General features: G+C 50.2%; 1 protein-coding gene across 1 annotated transcript; it reads left to right on the forward strand.

The window, feature by feature from the left end:
* The first annotated feature begins 9,918 nt into the window (after window positions 1-9,918).
* Window positions 9,919-16,533, forward strand: inhbab (inhibin subunit beta Ab). The gene is made up of 2 exons (XM_023842292.2): window positions 9,919-10,815; window positions 15,404-16,533. The coding sequence occupies exons 1-2, from the start codon at window positions 10,383-10,385 to the stop codon at window positions 16,186-16,188; spliced, it is 1,218 nt and encodes a 405-aa protein (XP_023698060.1). The 5' UTR covers window positions 9,919-10,382; the 3' UTR covers window positions 16,189-16,533.
* Window positions 16,534-16,967: the final 434 nt, after the last annotated feature.

Below are 16,967 nucleotides of genomic sequence, written 5' to 3' on the forward strand. Positions count from 1 at the left end.
ACACTATTCTTGTTATTCTTGGTGTTTGCTTAATAGTCAATAGCCCACAACTGATCACATGAGTGTGTATATATGTACCTGCCCTTACCTTGTTCCTCAGTCAGTCATTGTAAGTGCTGCATTACATTTGTTCCTTTAGATGTTACTCGCTTGTTCCCTGTGTTTTTTCTTGTGTTTTTCTTTTTCCTGCCTTAGTTTTGACCCCTTGTGGTCTCCTTGTTTCTTTAGCTTCTTCAACGTAACCCCTTTGTTTGTACCAAGCCACACCATTGATCATCCCTTCCAACATATTCCACCATAATATAACTTCATGGGTTTAAATCCCAGTGAGCACACACATCTTATAACCCGTCCCTGTACTGAAAGCCATTTTGGATAAAAGAATGAGGTAGATTAGTTAATATTCATTCTTAGCTATTAAGAATTTACCCAGTGAGCTTGCATCTAAAATCAAACCTTCCTAGGGCTTTCAGAAGTGACATTTACTCGAGTTAACATCTAGTGATGTCATCTTTGGTTCGCAGTGTAATTACCTACAGTTCTCTCCTTATAAGGCTAATTCTGCATGCTATTAGTTGGCTCTTATCGACGCGCTTGCCATGACAACTGGGATGGAGTCGCAGAGGAAGGTGAGACTGATCCTAGGTCAGTGGGTTGCCGCTGAAGCCTGGCTGCTGAGTCAGCGCCGTGATTCGGCGGCTCGTCCTCTTGAGAGCGCTGACTAAGCCCGCCGTAAGCATCGTAAAAGGCAGCGGAGGTGCTTTCCGTCAGTCAGGGCCGCCTCACTCCAGCTGGAGTGGAGCTTCACAGCCGGCAGAAGCCTGAGGGCTCTCTCTAGTCGGTGGGTTACTCACCGCCCTGCCCAGGATCCCCATAAAAAGGCATTAGCTCCTCCCAAAGCTAGTGGATCAAATCAAAACAAAGAATATGACGTCTGCTTGCTGTTACTCTTCCTGTGAACATCTAAGCAGGACTCATGACCATGGAGCATCCTGGCACACACTAAAGTCTTACATCGTTATATGAACAATATATGCTGTTCTTCAAATCTGGACCTCGATTCCAAATCCAGGCCTTGGTTTCAGTTCTCCCAGGTAGTTAGTTTACGAATTACTGATTCTGATTGGTCAGAGGCTTCACACTTGGCTCACAGGTAAAGGAAGGCTGGAAAACCAGCAGTACTCAGACCTCGAGGACCGTGATTTGAATAATAGGGCTGTTAAGTATGAGCTGTAGTATACCATGTTTGTTTTTGGCTTAATTGGTCTTTTATAAGAGACACGCTTCATTCAAGGTGTCGGACCATTCCATGTTCGAATGCGGCCGGCATGCACACACACACAATAGTGGTCAAGTTTGTAGCTGGCTGTGATCAGGCTCCAACCAGTCCCCTTGGCCATGCCCAGCTGGAGTTTAAGGTTAGGCATAACGCTGTAACGCTGGGATCATCTATAAGCCTCATTCTTTGCAGCGTGTACCTGTGATACACACTCAGATTTTGGCTATTCAGGTCAGTCCAGAGCCCCAGTTTTCCAGCCAGCCAAATTTCCCATGGTCCTCTGTGAAGGTGGGAAATGAGATCCTTTTTGCTGGCTAATAAAACCTTACTCAGGGTTATGCAGGATATGGGAAATGAGGAGTCTGACACCAGCCCGTGGCCTCCTTCCCCGGCAACCGCTCGCTCTGGTTGGACCCCAGGGGTCACGGAGGGGTGAGTCCATGTCGACTCACCTCAGTCAGCTTCTCAGACAGGGGGAGCAAGACCCTGACATAAACACAGCTGCAGATTTATTACAGCAACAAAACCATGATTAACACAGGATATGGAGCCATACCAGAAAACATAGAGCGTGATTTATTTTCAGCCACGTCAAGCGATTTCCTCATGTCTGATTGGGAGCCGTTAGCACACCAGGCTGCATCGCATGTCCCTGTCCATGTGCATCAGCGATGCATCTCATGCTAAAAAACTGGTGCAGGGTAAGTGGACAGACCGAGCAGAATCAGGACTTATAAACCATGCTTATTATTCCCGCGTATTTTCCATTGTGCTCCCTTGCATTTGATTTCAGCTCATGCTTCCAATTTGAGCTGTTTATGTAACTCTAGTCATACTGCAATATCCATGTTTTTTTCCTGTGGATTTAGCAGGGAGTTGGGGAGTCAGGCTAAAGTTAATGGCCATAGTGCTCTTCCGTTTTATAGGATGTGTGCGCGTGTGTGTGCGTGTGTGCGTGTCCCCGACTGTCTTCAGATCTCCACATTAAAGAGCGGCACCTGCAGTGGGCACGGCGGCTGGCCGGCTGACGGATGAGCTAACGCTAGCGTTAGCGGCGGGGTGCCGCATGAGGTCAATGCTCTGCGTCATGCTCCCCATACGTCGGCGTTGCCTAACAGCGCCACGGCTCATGAAAGCTAATGAAGACGGCTCTCTAAAATAATCCTTCACCTCACCGGCGGGGCTGCCCGGAGTGTGGTGCTTGATGAATCAGCACTGGGGAGGGAGGCTGAAGGCGATGCCAGGCTGCTGGCAACAGAGCTGGACGCTCTCCTGTGCGCCACGTGGCACATGTGCCACATGCTCCGCCGGGCTGCCGGATTTCTGTCAGAGCGGCTCTAAGAGAAAAAAAAATCGACAATCCTTTGGAGCCTCGGCCAATGAACACCTTCGTGATTGGCGGGTGATGTCATGCTCACAGTGACGGAGGCAAGAGGCAAGGTATGACTCACCAGAGGGGGTGGGGGGGGTGACGGCATAGAGCGACGCAAAGTTATGGAGAGAGAGGGATCCCGAACGTGGCTGTCTGATTCACTCAGAGAGCAGGGAGTCTCTCCTCAACACCCCCGCCAGCCAGGATACAGCGCAGCCCACAAATAGAGGGAGGCGATCAGACACGAGCTGTCGATGACAGATCAAACGTGTTCAGACATTTCTATTTCTGGCGGTGATTTAAGGATGCCTCTGCTTCTCTTTTCTGTGAATGTTCCTTCTATCTTTTTCACTCTGTACTTCTGTGTGGTTCCCAGGTGTGTGACACCCCCCCACTCATAACTCGCACACACCTCCCCAGAAATTTATGTCTTCTCTCTCAGCAAGAGTTTACATATAGCACGCAATATTCAAACAGTACTCACTCAGTATTCAAACTGTACTCTCTCAATACTCAAACTATCTCTCACACACACTGTTCAAACTCTATTTCCTAGATGCTAAGTCATGATGAAAATAAACGAAAGTGTAATTAAACACAGGGCAAAGAGCCACCATGTGCTTGTGTGTTTCTTTGCAAGTGTAACACTCACACACACTTAATGTTTGTCTAGGTATATGTGTGTATGTGTTTGTGTGTGTACCTGTGTATACGTGTTTCTGTGTGTACGTGTATCTGTATGTGGTGTGTATGTGTGTATATCCATGTGTGTGTGTATTTGTGTGTATGTGTATGCGTGTGTGTATCTGTGTGTATTTGCGGGTGTATCTGTGTTTCTGTGTGTATATCTGTGTGTATCTGTGTGTGTGCATTTGTTTGTGTATCTGTGTGTGTATTTGTGTGTGTATGTATCTGTCTGTGAGTATCTGTGTGTGTATTTGTGTGTATGTGCGTGTATCTCTCTGTGAGTATCTGTGTGTGTATTTGTGTGTACAGTATGTGTGTGTATGTGTGTGTGTGTGTATCTGTGTGTGTATGTACCTTTGTGTGCTCGCCCTGTATTCATCACAGACTAATGGCTGTGATGCAGCTTTGCCACTTCACAAAGTTACACAGATGTCCATCAGCACCTGGGAATCACGGTGAATCACGATCAAACTCTACACTCACACGCACTTAATGTTTCACATACAGCATTTACCTTTTTACCGAGTATTAATTGTGTCTTTAGTAATAGCTTTATAATGCCACATGCGCATATGGTCAACGTTTAAAGTTTCACCACAGGAATGACCCAGGAAGCTACAAACGAAGCCTAAGATAGTAAAGTTTATAGACCAACACCTTAAAGTTATTGTTGTCTTTCATAGCCTGTTCTGAAACCCAGTTTGTAAAGATGTAGGACGTTGATTTTTATGTTATAGCTAATAGCATTAGATGCAACAGCATGATTTGTATGTCCCTGCAGCATTTAAATTTATGCAATACACTGAGACACAATGTAATTTGGACCATGTGATCGACCGTGATTGATCGAGATAGTTGGGATCCTGCCTGGAATGCTATCGGGAGCCATTGACCTTGGCATTGTGTTGCTTCTGGAATTTTCTCCTCAGGGGATAGTAGTTGAGGACCTCTGGCCTAAAACAATAATGGCCATTCTCGCTGACCTCTCTTTCGCCTCAAAGTCTGAGAATGATACTCATTCACAGAGGCAGTTGAAAATGTAGTGGTCAGACAGCCTACGGGGCTGACTTTTCTTTGAAGATTTCAAAGGAAGGTTTGTCATTTTCTCCAGATTTCATCACTCAACTTTCCATGGTGGACTCAGAAGCTCATTCTCCTTTAGTCATCTGTGAATATCCCCGGCTTCACCCTGTCTGCTTCCTGCCAGTGGTAATACCCTGTGCTCTGTCACACGTCTGGCCCAGACGTTATTGTGATGCATCGGCATGAGGGCGTGGCCACGACAGGCGGCCGTCGTCACGGAGCACATGGCTAAACGTTTGTGTCCGTCAGTGGGGGAGCAGGAGGGGGAGTGTGGGAGATGGAGGCCACTGAGGAGTGCTTCCTATGAGCACGCAGCGGAGATGTGGGCGCTGAGGGGGCGTGTGCAGACGCTGGGGCGGGGGGAGGCAGAAGATACCACCTGTGTGTTTGTGGTCGATCACACAGAAGCATATTCCCCTACTCTAGCAGTGCTGGACGCCTCCAGCCTCATGTCTACAATGCAGTGCTGGACGCCTCCAGCCTCATGTCTACAATGCAGTGCTGGACGCCTCCAGCCTCATGTCTACAATGCAGTGCTGGACGCCTCCAGCCTCATGTCTACAATGCAGTGCTGGACGCCTCCAGCCTCATGTCTACAATGCAGTGCTGGACGCCTCCAGCCTCATGTCTACAATGCAGTGATGGACGTCTCCAGCCTCATGTCTACAATGCAGTGCTGGACGCCTCCAGCCTCATGTCTACAATGCAGTGCTGGACGCCTCCAGCCTCATGTCTACAATGCAGTGATGGACGTCTCCAGCCTCATGTCTACAATGCAGTGCTGGACGCCTCCAGCCTCATGTCTACAATGCAGTGATGGACGTCTCCAGCCTCGTGTCTACAATGCAGTGATGGACGTCTCCAGCCTTGTGTCTACACCAGTATATCTGATGACTTTGAGCTTATCAGCTGTGCTTCCATGCAGCTTCAGCAAGACATAGGTGGATCAGTGTACATTTATCCAGCTGCTGGAAATGCTTGAGCTGTTATTGACAGCTCATGTCTGATCTCCTCACTGCATGTCACTGCCCCTTCTCCTCAATGCAGCTCACTGGCTCACCTTCTCACTGCAGACCAGTGCCTCTTCTCTGCAGGCCACTGCCATTTTTTCGCACTGCAAGTCACTCCCTCTTCTCCTCACTGCTGGTCACTGCCTCTTCTTCTTATTGCAGGTCACCTCTTCTTCTGAGTGCACTTGTTTCATCCCCTATCCTCACATTTTCACACCTTCACTCACCACATTTCTTTCCATCTTCACACGTCAGAACTTCAAAGAGACCACTACATCAGTGAGAAAACCTACATTTCTCTGTCTATTTCTTCTTTCAGCAAAAGCTAATGGAACATTGCAGCCTGGTGGTGTGTGCAAACCACTACTTCATCAAGGTCAAATGGTTTGTACTCTTTTCTCTGTTTCTGCAGTGGATGACTTTATCACGATCTTAGATTCATATTATGAAGTTCTGAAGAAATAAAATGATATTGCATAATGTGTCTCTGGGTTAACTCTCCATAGGCACAGTTACTACGAATGCTCTTGAGTAAAGAAACAAACACACACACTTCAGTTTAAAGGGATCTGAAGGTCAGTAGTATGGTGATTGGGGAACAGTTATTACTTAACATACGGGCTAGTGAAATGCATAGAGAAGAAAAGTCATCCATGCCTCATCGTGCCTCAGCTCTGAAGTGGACAGAGAATCATGCAAATGCTGGAAGCTTTACTGTAAAGAGGCCCGTTCTGTTCCCGGTGACGTCTGTGCAACGAGGCTGAGGTTTCCCACAATCCTTTTAGAAATGTTAAACTCTGGCTTCCTCTGCTTCTGTGTCATGGTACAGTCACTCACCTTAATCGATTCATCTTCACCGTGCGTCGCGTGGGCAGAGTATGAGTGGGAGGCCACTGTCCATCTTACACACGCAGACGTGATTCTGATGGATCCAGCCGCTGAGCAGCGTCACCGTCAGGCGGCTCCGGGGACACGACTCGTTCCCGAGCCTCCTGAATATGTGCTAACTGGGAAGCGGTAACATCTGTGTGGTATCCTGGCAACATATCTCACCAGCATCCTCTCCCAGCACAGGAATACCATTCAGCCCACAGCAGAGGTGATCTCGCTCCTCTGGAGAGCCAGCTGACTGTAATAGGAACTGTTGGGGCTTTTCTTACGTCACTAAATGCTTCTGCTCAGGTACTTTGATGGTGGGTTAATGAGAGCATCTTGATGGCTTTAAACCCACCGGCTTTGTGATAAAAAGATATGATAAAATTTCTGAGAGGAAAAAGTAACTGGTGCTGGCATGGAAAATTGGAGGAGATGCTGATGCATCAGTCGTCATCTGAAATGAAACTCATTTGACCCAGAGTCAACCCTAATATAGAAATGAACATGTGAATGATTTCATAAGAGCTCACTAATAAAATGATCTGGACAGGTCCCCCCTATCTGTAATCTTGTGCATGAATGGGTCGCACCTTCCGTGATCTCACACATGGATGGGTTGTGCCTTCTGTGATCTTGTACACTGTTGGGTCCCACCTTCCGGAAACTCACACACAGATGGATCTCACTTTCTGTGATCTCGCACCTGGATGGGTCCTTCCTCCTGTAATCTCACACACAGATGAGTCCCGCCTTCCGTGATGCCACACATGGATGGGTCCCACTTTCCATAAACTCACACAACGACGAGTGTTGCCTTATGTGATCTCGCACCTGGACGAGTCCCTCCTTCTTTGAATTCAGACATGGACGGGTCCCGTCTTTGGTAAATACACATGGACGAATCTCACCTTCTCTGATCTCACACCTGAACGGGTCCCTCCTTCTGTAAACTGACACAGACAGGTCTCGCCTTTCTGTGATCTCGAACCTGGATGGGTCCTGCCTTCCATGATCTCACACATGGACGGGCCCCCATCTTCCGTGATCTTACACATGGATGGATCCCACCTTCCGTAAAGTCACACATGGACAGGTCCTGCCTTTCATAAACTCACACATGGATGAGTCCCTCCTTCTGTGATTTCATACATGGACGGTTCTCATCTCCCATGATCTTACACATGGATGAGTCCATCCATCATGATTTCACACATGTACAGTATGGTTCCCACCTTCCGTGATCTCAGACATGAACAGGTTGGGACTGGTCTTACCTTCCATGATCTCATACACAGATGGGTCCCGCTTTCCGTAAACTCATACTCATACGAGTCCTGTCTTCCATAATCTCACACACGGATGGGTCCATCCTCTGTGATTTCACACATGGACGGTTCCCGCCTTCTGTGATTTCACACATGGACGGTTCCTGCCTTCTGTGATCTCAGACATGTACAGGTCTCGCCTTCCATAAACCCACACATGGACGGGTCTCAGCTTCTGTGATCTCGCACCTGGACGGGTCCCTCTTGTAAATTCACATATGGATGGGTCCCACCTTCAGTGATGTCACGCAAGGATGGGTCCCACATTCTGTAAACTCAAACCTTCTGTGATCACAGACAGGTCTCCCCATTTGTGACCTCACACATGGATGGGTCCCGCCTTCCATGATCTCTCACACAGATAGATCCTTCTGTAATCTCACATATGGACATGTTTTGTTCTGTAAATAACTTTTTAAACATTATTTTTCCTTTTGAAGCACCTGTGCTTGCCTCTGGGTTCAGCTGTGAAATGTCCTGCCAATAACTCGAAAGTCCTGCTGAACATCAGATGGAAATATTTACGCAGGACAGCTGGGCCTCCCCATGCCTGCAGAGAAATAAAGGGCCGCTTCACTTTTGCTTGCATGATGCAGATTATGGCTTTGCCTCTTATGTTTGAGGTTGAGACAGTATTCATGGTCAATGTCACAATATCATTCAAAGGCGGAAGGAGTAAAAGCTGTTACATAGAAAGCAGAAATTCCTGAAAATTTCTCTAAAAATGAAAGAAAATCAGAGAGAAAAAGAGACCCATTCAGCATTCTGATTGTGTGCCAGACCAAGGAAAGACACAGCTTGCGCTGTATTACCACAGGAGGGAGCCATACCACAAGAAGGAGCCATTGAACAGACCTATGTGGAGGTCCATGTATAACAGTGGCTGCCTTGAGGAGCATTAAATTGGTATCTACTGCACACATTAGTGCATGTAAGTGAACGGATGGTGCCATGTGCCTCTGAAGGACGGACAGATGTGCACTGTGAGATTCCCACAGAAGCTAAAAATGGAAGGTGATGCGAATGATTTCCACACTGCAGCCACATCATCACAGTGATCGGGAAACCCGTACATGTGTTTACATACACAGGGGGAGCCGGGAAAATTACGCAACGTGTGCATTCAACACCAAGCTAAACTACCACTATGACAAACCATATCTACACCCCATTCTATATCAGGAAGGATGTAAGTAACATAAACACTCATAAACACACAAAATTTCCATGGTAGTAACATCAGTCATTCTTCTAAAGTAATACACATGTCATGTGGCATAAGTGTGTGTTGCAATAATGACCACAAATTGGACACACACGGATGTACATGTACAGACACTACACAAACACACTTGTAGGCTGGAACCCATGCCGAGTGAATGTTCTCCTACTGAGACCTTAGACTTCAAGAAACTGCTTCATTACTCCCAGCTCAGTCAGTATCCTTCATCTGAGAGACAGACGCTCGGTCGTGGTCAGTAAACCTCCACCAGGTGAATGTGTGTCTCTGATGAACTCCAGGATCCCGCTAGTATCCTTGGCTGACCTGGCAAAAGCGTTGTGCTATATTTTTGTAATTTATACCATATACAAACACACACACGCGCGCGCACACACACGCGCGCACACACACTTCTGCTTTCTTTCTCGTCCATGTCACGAGCGTCTGTCACAGTGAATCCCAGGAATCCGCTCGCCTTTGAAGTTTCTTTGAAATGCGTCGTTCTAGTGCTTAATGGAAATTCTGTGAGTAGCAGAAATGAATCACATGTGAGCCTAGACACACGCACATATGACACACGCAATGAGGAAAAGTACACCTTTACAAAAATACCAAGACAATAGCAGAACATATCGGCCAAAATGAACATGAACACTTAGAAAACCCTGTGATATGTGCAATACAAGTTTGCTTGAAATCACTACAGTCCACCTGTAGAACTCCTGATGAGCATTATGTTGATTCTTATATTAGAAAAATGTTCACGTTAATTTGTCTCTAAGCATAAATTTATAATGCAAATTGGGTACAGTTCTTGTATTGTATGGGTTTTGAAGTGTTGGATCAGCAGAGATACAGACAGTGATCCAATACATGGACTGAGTATGGTGTGATACAGAGGGGAAAAAAAAACAAATGTCTGGAGTTAATGGATTAAAAAAAAAAAACTTGAAACGAAGTGTTTGAAATTAGTACTGGATACGCATTCGCCGATACGTCGGGTGACAAAAAAGGGAAGAAGGAGGAGGAGGGAGGAGGGAAGGAGATATAATTACAGTGAGAGAGAGAGAGAGAGAGAGAGAGCGCAGTTACCCTGCCCACTTCTACACAGCCATTCAACTCCGGCAGACAGAATCTCTGTGAGTCTCCACAGCACTGCACGTCCACAGGCACCAGGCGGGCCGGCCACTCATCACACCAACTTCGTGGGGACAGCAGCCCAGCGCTGCTCCTCTCCAGAGCCAGCAGACCTCCTGCCCTCTCGCTCCGTGCGTCTCCTCTCAGCCAGGGATTGTACTTTTTCCTCTGAAGTTACGCGCTCGTTCTGCCAAACTTTTTTCAAACTCACACACACGCGCGCACACGCACTTGCACGCACGTGAGCTGGTGTCCGGCTCTCTCCGGTGTGTGAACACAGACACGCCGCAGCCTCTTTGTCCTTCTGCCCGCGGGGGGGTGGGGGGGGAGCGTGTGTGTCTCTGAGCTCTTAAGCGCTGTTTCACCGCCTGCCGGCTGCGTCCGCCGCAGGATGTCTTCACTGGTGCTGCTCACGGGATTGTTGCTCCTGCTCTGTGGGATCCTGGCCGGGGGGGGCTCTCCCACCCCCACTGGGGTCGCTGCAGGGCCGGCACTGGCCAAGGGGACTGATCAGCTGTCGCCCCTGGCCACCGACTGCCCGTCCTGCGCGCTGGCACGGATGGCAAGGGAGGGGGCAACGTCGGGTCAGCAGGACATGGTGGAGGCGGTGAAGCGGCACATCCTCAGCATGTTGCACCTGAGCGCGCGGCCCAACATCACGCAGCCGGTGCCCCGCGCCGCCCTGCTCAATGCCATCAAGAAGCTGCACGTGGGCCGCGTCAGCGACGACGGCAGCGTGCAGATCGAGGACGAGGGCCAGAGCCGTGCCGAGATGGACGAGCTGGCTGAGCTCACCTCCGAGATCATCACCTTCGCCGAGGCAGGTGAGCTCTGCAGATGTGTGTCCACGTCCTCGTTTGTGTGTGTGCAGGGAGCCCCGACGCTGCCCTGCCGGTGCGGTTATAACCCTCTCAGGCAGGTTTGTAAACCTACTTCTTTGAAGGGGCGCCCCCTGCTGGGTGGGGAGGGGTGCTGCGCGCTGCTTAATTAAGAGCACCTGCAGATATCCGGGGCTTAAGGAGACCTGTTGACTTAAAAAGAGAAAAGCAGCTGAATCAGTCGGGCAGCGCCCCCGCACCCCCCCCCCCCCCCCCCCCCCCCCCCGGCATCTGGTTACCTCCTGCTGCTCAAAAGAATCGCACCGTAATCATGTGTAAAGACCCGCTGCCCTGGGCTGCGGCCCCGTGTAGGGCTTTTGTAAGTGTGATCGTGGGGGCTGCCCCACCACCGGCTTCTGTAAAGGCTCCCGCTGCCGGGGTTAGGGTGGGGGGGGCTATCCGGTGCAGGGTCACGTAACCCCGTCCGCGGGGGCACTCTCCCAGCATAACATGCTGTCCACGTGCTTCTAGCAGAGTGTGGTCAAGGTTCTAACCCCCCCCCCCCCCCCCCGTTGGCTCTCCATTGGTCAGGGGTGCGGGTAACAGTGGTTTTACCGGTACTGACACAGTTACAGGGGAGTGATGCTGACTGGCTTCACTGCCCCGCGACTGGTTTTGACACCAGCTGAGAAGTTCAGCATGAAGCAACAGAGGAGGGTTTGGGGAGGGGTGGGGGGGGGTTGGGGGACGTGGAGCTGGAAGGCAGCCGCAGAGTTACGGCACTGGGAGAGCGAGTCACTAAATAAACAGCACCTGAAGGAATGCAGGCGAGCGCAGCAGTGTGCAGCAGTCCGTGGGGGGTGGGGGGCACCGCACTCAGCTGGGAGGGTTCCAGGAGCTGGACACCCACAGCCAGGGGTTTGACACCCGAAGGCTGCACGGGACCGGCGCCGAGACCAACCTCCTGGCTAGCGGAGCCACGTGGTGAGCAGAGCCCATCCCCCTGAGCCGCGGAATCCACTCCCTGTTAGCGGAGCAGGGAAGCGGGAGACGGAAGTCCCCCGACCAGCTGGAGATGCCGACTCCCTTAACCCCCCCGGGACCAGGCTTCCCCCGTATTTACCCACACGCCGGAATCGACTTTCCCCTCCAGTTGAACATGAGAGCTGCACAAACAGCAGCGTGTGCTGCTGGGACAGCCGGCCGCTCCCGCTCCCTATCCCTCGGGGCAGGAAGCGCACTAATCGCTCCTGTCTGCCGAAGTGCCTGTCGTCTTTCAGGCTCTGGGAGCTTTTCAAGTTAAAAGTGAAAAATGAACAACCTTCCTGTCCTCAGGTGCTCTGCAGATACTCATTTAAATAAAGTTAGACGCTTCTTACTGTACATGTTACTGTACGCCGGGCTGCCAAGGTTTATTCCCGTAACGTTCATTGTTCGTCATTTTCCCGACACATTTCCCTGGCATATTCGCCTTGAAGTGCAGGCTGCTGCAGTGCTGTTGATTTGGCTGTGGTTGCTGTGGCTGAGGGGTCCGGTCCAGTTTATAGGGCAATGTAATGGCATAGAAGAACCGTATAAAGAGTATTTATGTGCCAAAGAAACTCCAGGCTTTGTGCAGCCCGCTGGGATAAGGGTCCATCGAAGATGTGTGAAGCTGAGGGTGTTACCGGCAGCTGAGAAGGACCGGGTCCAGTCCAAATCACAGGACTGGCACCAGTGTGGAATAGCACCATTCAGCCGAATGTTATTTCTGGGGACTGTCTGATGGCGGGGGTCCTTGCGATGGATGTTCTGAATAGATACGCCCGTCAGAAAGTAGGCTGTTAGTGGCGCTCCGGTCACATGTCCGCTGGGCTCCCTTCCCTGGGATTTTCTAAGGCGCCTCACTAAACGGACCAATAAGGCCATGCTTTTTTGGGGTGGGGGGGCAGGGGAGCTTTCCAGCTCAGAGGTTCATTCATAAATTTGCTGTTTGCTGAACATACCACCGTAGCCTGTGACGTCCACCTCACACCCCCGAACATCACACGACCAATGCGATCATGAAGAGGAAGCTGCATGAGACGACATCAGAACAGGAACGTGCCACTCAAATCGCGGTTGGCCATTTTCGGGAAGCTGAAGTGAAACCTCTCCCGGTTCCTATGTTTCGTGGCTTAAATGACGCTTCGGGCCATTTTCCTGTTTCCGGGGCAGAGTCCTGAAGCTTCGGAATTTTCCAAGCTGTCAGGGAGTCCTAGCATGTTTGTCCTCCACCCCCCTGCCCGGTCCAGGCCTGCCCTGTCATCATTTATTAGGGGGTGTCATTCCCGGGCTTAATTCATGGAAACCCATCACACGGCTGGCCGATGTGCATTTGGTTTTATGCTCCTGTAACCTACTTTCTGGCAATTAGTGGACGCTGGATCAAAGAAAATCACTTTTACCAGCTTAGGAAACCCAAGCCATGTTTGTTATGTACAAATCGCGATGTATGATGGCCACTGTAATTGGGGATATCGTACAGCTGTGCCCTCGACTGTCGGATGGACAGTCTGATGAGAAGAGAATGGAGAGACTTATGTTCAGTTTTTCACCGACCTGCCAAGCATTTGTCCCCGCCTGGGAGAGAGAGTGTGAGATGAGGGCTTCCTCAGCAGATCCCAGAAAGGTTAGAATTGTCAGGAGGCTGTAATTCACCACCTCGCCTGCTATGGCTCTGTTGTGGATCCCTGTCCCAGGCCATAGATTCACCTCCAGTTGAACAGAGACCGTGAGAGGGGGGCGTGGCTGACCTTTGGCACACTTTCAGTACTCACGGACTGCGGACTACCCCCCCCCCCCCCCCAGTACCCCTCGCCTGTGGCACTATGGTCTTTAGAGTCGGGCCATGAGCAGTTAGCAGGAAGTACAGTGAGCTTACAAGAGCACAGCCCACCCTGTCATTGTCCCTATGTGACAGCAGTAACCAGCCCATCGGTGTGACCCCTGAGCGCCCCCCAGAGGACAGGCTAGCTATAACCCGAATCAGGACAGATAAACTGTGCAAATATTAGCTTTGCTGTGGATTAACACTACAACTTTAATGTTATTTTTTTCTACATTCTTGAGCTGTTTTTTATTATATGAGTAGTTTCAGCTTTGTGGACAGGTAGCTGCGTCACAAGGGAGATGAGTGTAACATAAGTGCCGGATGAGAACCATGTCTACAGTGAGCATCTGAAACTGGTGCCTTATAAAGCTTTCAGCTAGAGAAGGTGCAGGGTTTGGGATCCCGGCCGATGTCGAGCTTCACCCTTCAGAAATGAGAGGGAGCCTCTCCTGCGAGGGTCTGAGGGCCACACTTCTGGACAGCTCTCACCAATACAACCACAGCTCTCCTTGATGTGGAACATTAACTGGTTGGAGCGGCCCAGCCTCCAATGTGAGGAAGAGGCTGTTTATTGAACATGCTGCTCTTGGAGAGGCAGTTTAGTAAACTGTCAGACTCCCCTGTCCCTGAATCCTCAGGGTGAGGACAGGGATGTGCAAATCCGTCTTTGTGTCTGCTGGAGCTATGCAGTTATTTTTTGTGTGGCAGGGGGCGGTCTGACGATGTGTGTCTTCTCCCTCTATCGTCCCGGGACTTGTGTCCCATGGCCCAAAGCAACTTCCAGGTGAGATCTTCCACCTGAAGGCCTGCATTCGCCCCCCTCGTCCACCAGTGTTGGGGGCACAGGCAGACGGCAGGCCGGCTACTCATACTTCCCCATCCGCAGCTGTGTTTGGACAGCTCTGTGATGGCTGTTTAGTTTACACACACACTGATGTTATGCTATTGTTATTATTACTGTGTGTAGTCTGGATTAAAATGCAGCTCTTATCTCATAAACAGCCCGCCGGCGTCTCCTATGACCAGACATACAGGCCGGTTGCATCATCGAGTGTCGGGAAAGAGTTACACCAATCTGAGCTTCTTCTGGCTGCTGCTCCTTGCTGGTTCCCAGCCATATGGCAAGGAGTAGCAGGGTCCACCTTGTCAGGGTTTAGGATAGCCGCACCGTAGGAACATGGCCTGAAGGAGGCGTGTTGGCCGAGGGCTACTGAAAGTGCATGGTGAGCCTCCTGGAAGCTTACAGGGGTCTCTTGATTTTGATTGCGACTCTTGGTGTAACACACTGAACGTGCCTGACGTCCACACCGGCACCGAGGGGATGATGTGGTGTCGGAGAAGACGTGCAGACAGCCATACGGATGGGAGACAGGAGAAAGCATGGCTTTAAGCTCTGTGCTTTAGCGCTGCTTCTGCCAGAATTTTGTTCAGCTGTTATAAGGACGTCATCCGTGTGTTAGAGGTGGTGGCCTTTTTGCACGCTTCTCTAAATAATTAATGGCATGTTTTGCTGCATTTTTGTAAAGATCACTTTCGAATCCATCCGTGACCCTTTGTCATATGCCGCCATCTCCATCTCTCTGCAGATATTCCATAATATGGGCAGTAGTAAGCCAAATGGGGTTGAGGTGAATTCAGAAAAACCGGCAGACATTGGGCAGCCCTGAATCACAGGGGTCCTTCAGGTGCCAGTGAACAGCTGCTTGATACTCAAGCTGAAACTTTCCTCTCTGCTCTTTCCAGGAGATTCTCCAGATGCCATCAACTTTCAGATCTCGAAAGAAGGCAGCGACATGTCTCTGGTGGAGCAGGCCAATGTCTGGCTGTTCCTCAAGCTGGCCAAGACTAACCGCAGCCGGGCCCGGGTCACCATCAGGCTGCTGCAGCGCCAGCAAGCCCCGGACGGGCAGGTCCGTGAAGTGTCCATAGCACAGAAGGCTGTGGACACGCGCCGCAGTGGCTGGCATACGTTCCCAGTGTCGGGCGCCGTGCAGAAGCTGCTGGAGCAGGGCGCCAGCACGCTGAGCCTGACGGTATCTTGCGAGCAGTGTGCCGAGTCCAACGCCACGCCGGTGCTGGCTCCGGCGTCCAATCGCGAGCGCGAGCAGTCCCACAGGCCCTTCCTCATGGTGGTGGTGCGCCAAGCCGGCAACCAGCCACACCGGCGCCGCAAGCGAGGCCTTGAATGTGACGGCAAGATCCGCATCTGCTGCAAAAAGCAGTTCCACGTCAACTTCAAGGACATCGGCTGGAACGACTGGATCATCGCCCCCACCGGTTACCACGCTAACTACTGTGAGGGTGACTGCCCCAGTCACGTGGCCAGCATCACAGGCTCCTCCCTCTCCTTCCACTCAACGGTGATCAACCATTACCGCATGCGTGGCTACAGCCCCTTCACAAACATCAAGTCGTGCTGCGTGCCCACGCGCCTCCGCGCCATGTCCATGCTATACTACAACGAGGAGCAGAAGATCGTCAAGAAGGACATCCAGAACATGATCGTGGAGGAGTGCGGCTGCTCCTAAGGTCCCCGGGACGTGGGAAAGCATCGGCCCACTACGCCTGTGCGTCTGTGAGGGGGGAGGCGGGCCTGGGATCAAGGGGGGCGGGGCAGGGCAAGCGCGGCCACCAAGCCGCCATCCCGCCGCTGGTCATGGACTCGAAGCCTTACTTTGAGACAACGCCAAATTGTTCGGCAGTGAGTGAAGCTGACGGGAGGACAGTCTCTGTGGCACTTTCAGATTAAGAAAAAGAGAGAGATACGTAATATATTTTTGTTACAAATGGAGGTACGGCGGGGAGGACAGAGTATTTATGTGGTGAGGTACAGCGGGGTTGGGGGGTGTGTGTGTGTGAGGGGGGGATGGGGGGGGGGGGGGGTCGTGTCCCCGCAGTACCACGATAGAGCTGAAATGGTGCCTGAAAACCAGCGTAGATCTATGCAACATGTCAAGTATTACATGTCATTCCTGTTCATTCATTTCGGAATTGTTTACCTGCTTAAAAGGAAGACTTTTTGATACTTTTTTTGGAAGTACTTGTTATCAGTTTTAATTGTTGAAAGATACTTGAAAGAATTAATTTGTCCAGCTGCTGGAGCCAAACACTTCTCTACACAATAATAATTATTATTTCTATTATTATTATTATTATTATTATTATTATTATTATTATGATTATTTCTATTATTATTATTATTATTATTATTATTATTATTATGTTTGTAATTTCTATTATCGTATTTTGTTTTCAGACGTTCTAAACGTTGATAATTTGCACTAAACCAACATCCTGACCAGTTTTT

Source organism: Paramormyrops kingsleyae, chromosome 4 (genome assembly GCF_048594095.1).
Source record: "Paramormyrops kingsleyae isolate MSU_618 chromosome 4, PKINGS_0.4, whole genome shotgun sequence".
Lineage (NCBI taxonomy): Eukaryota > Metazoa > Chordata > Actinopteri > Osteoglossiformes > Mormyridae > Paramormyrops > Paramormyrops kingsleyae.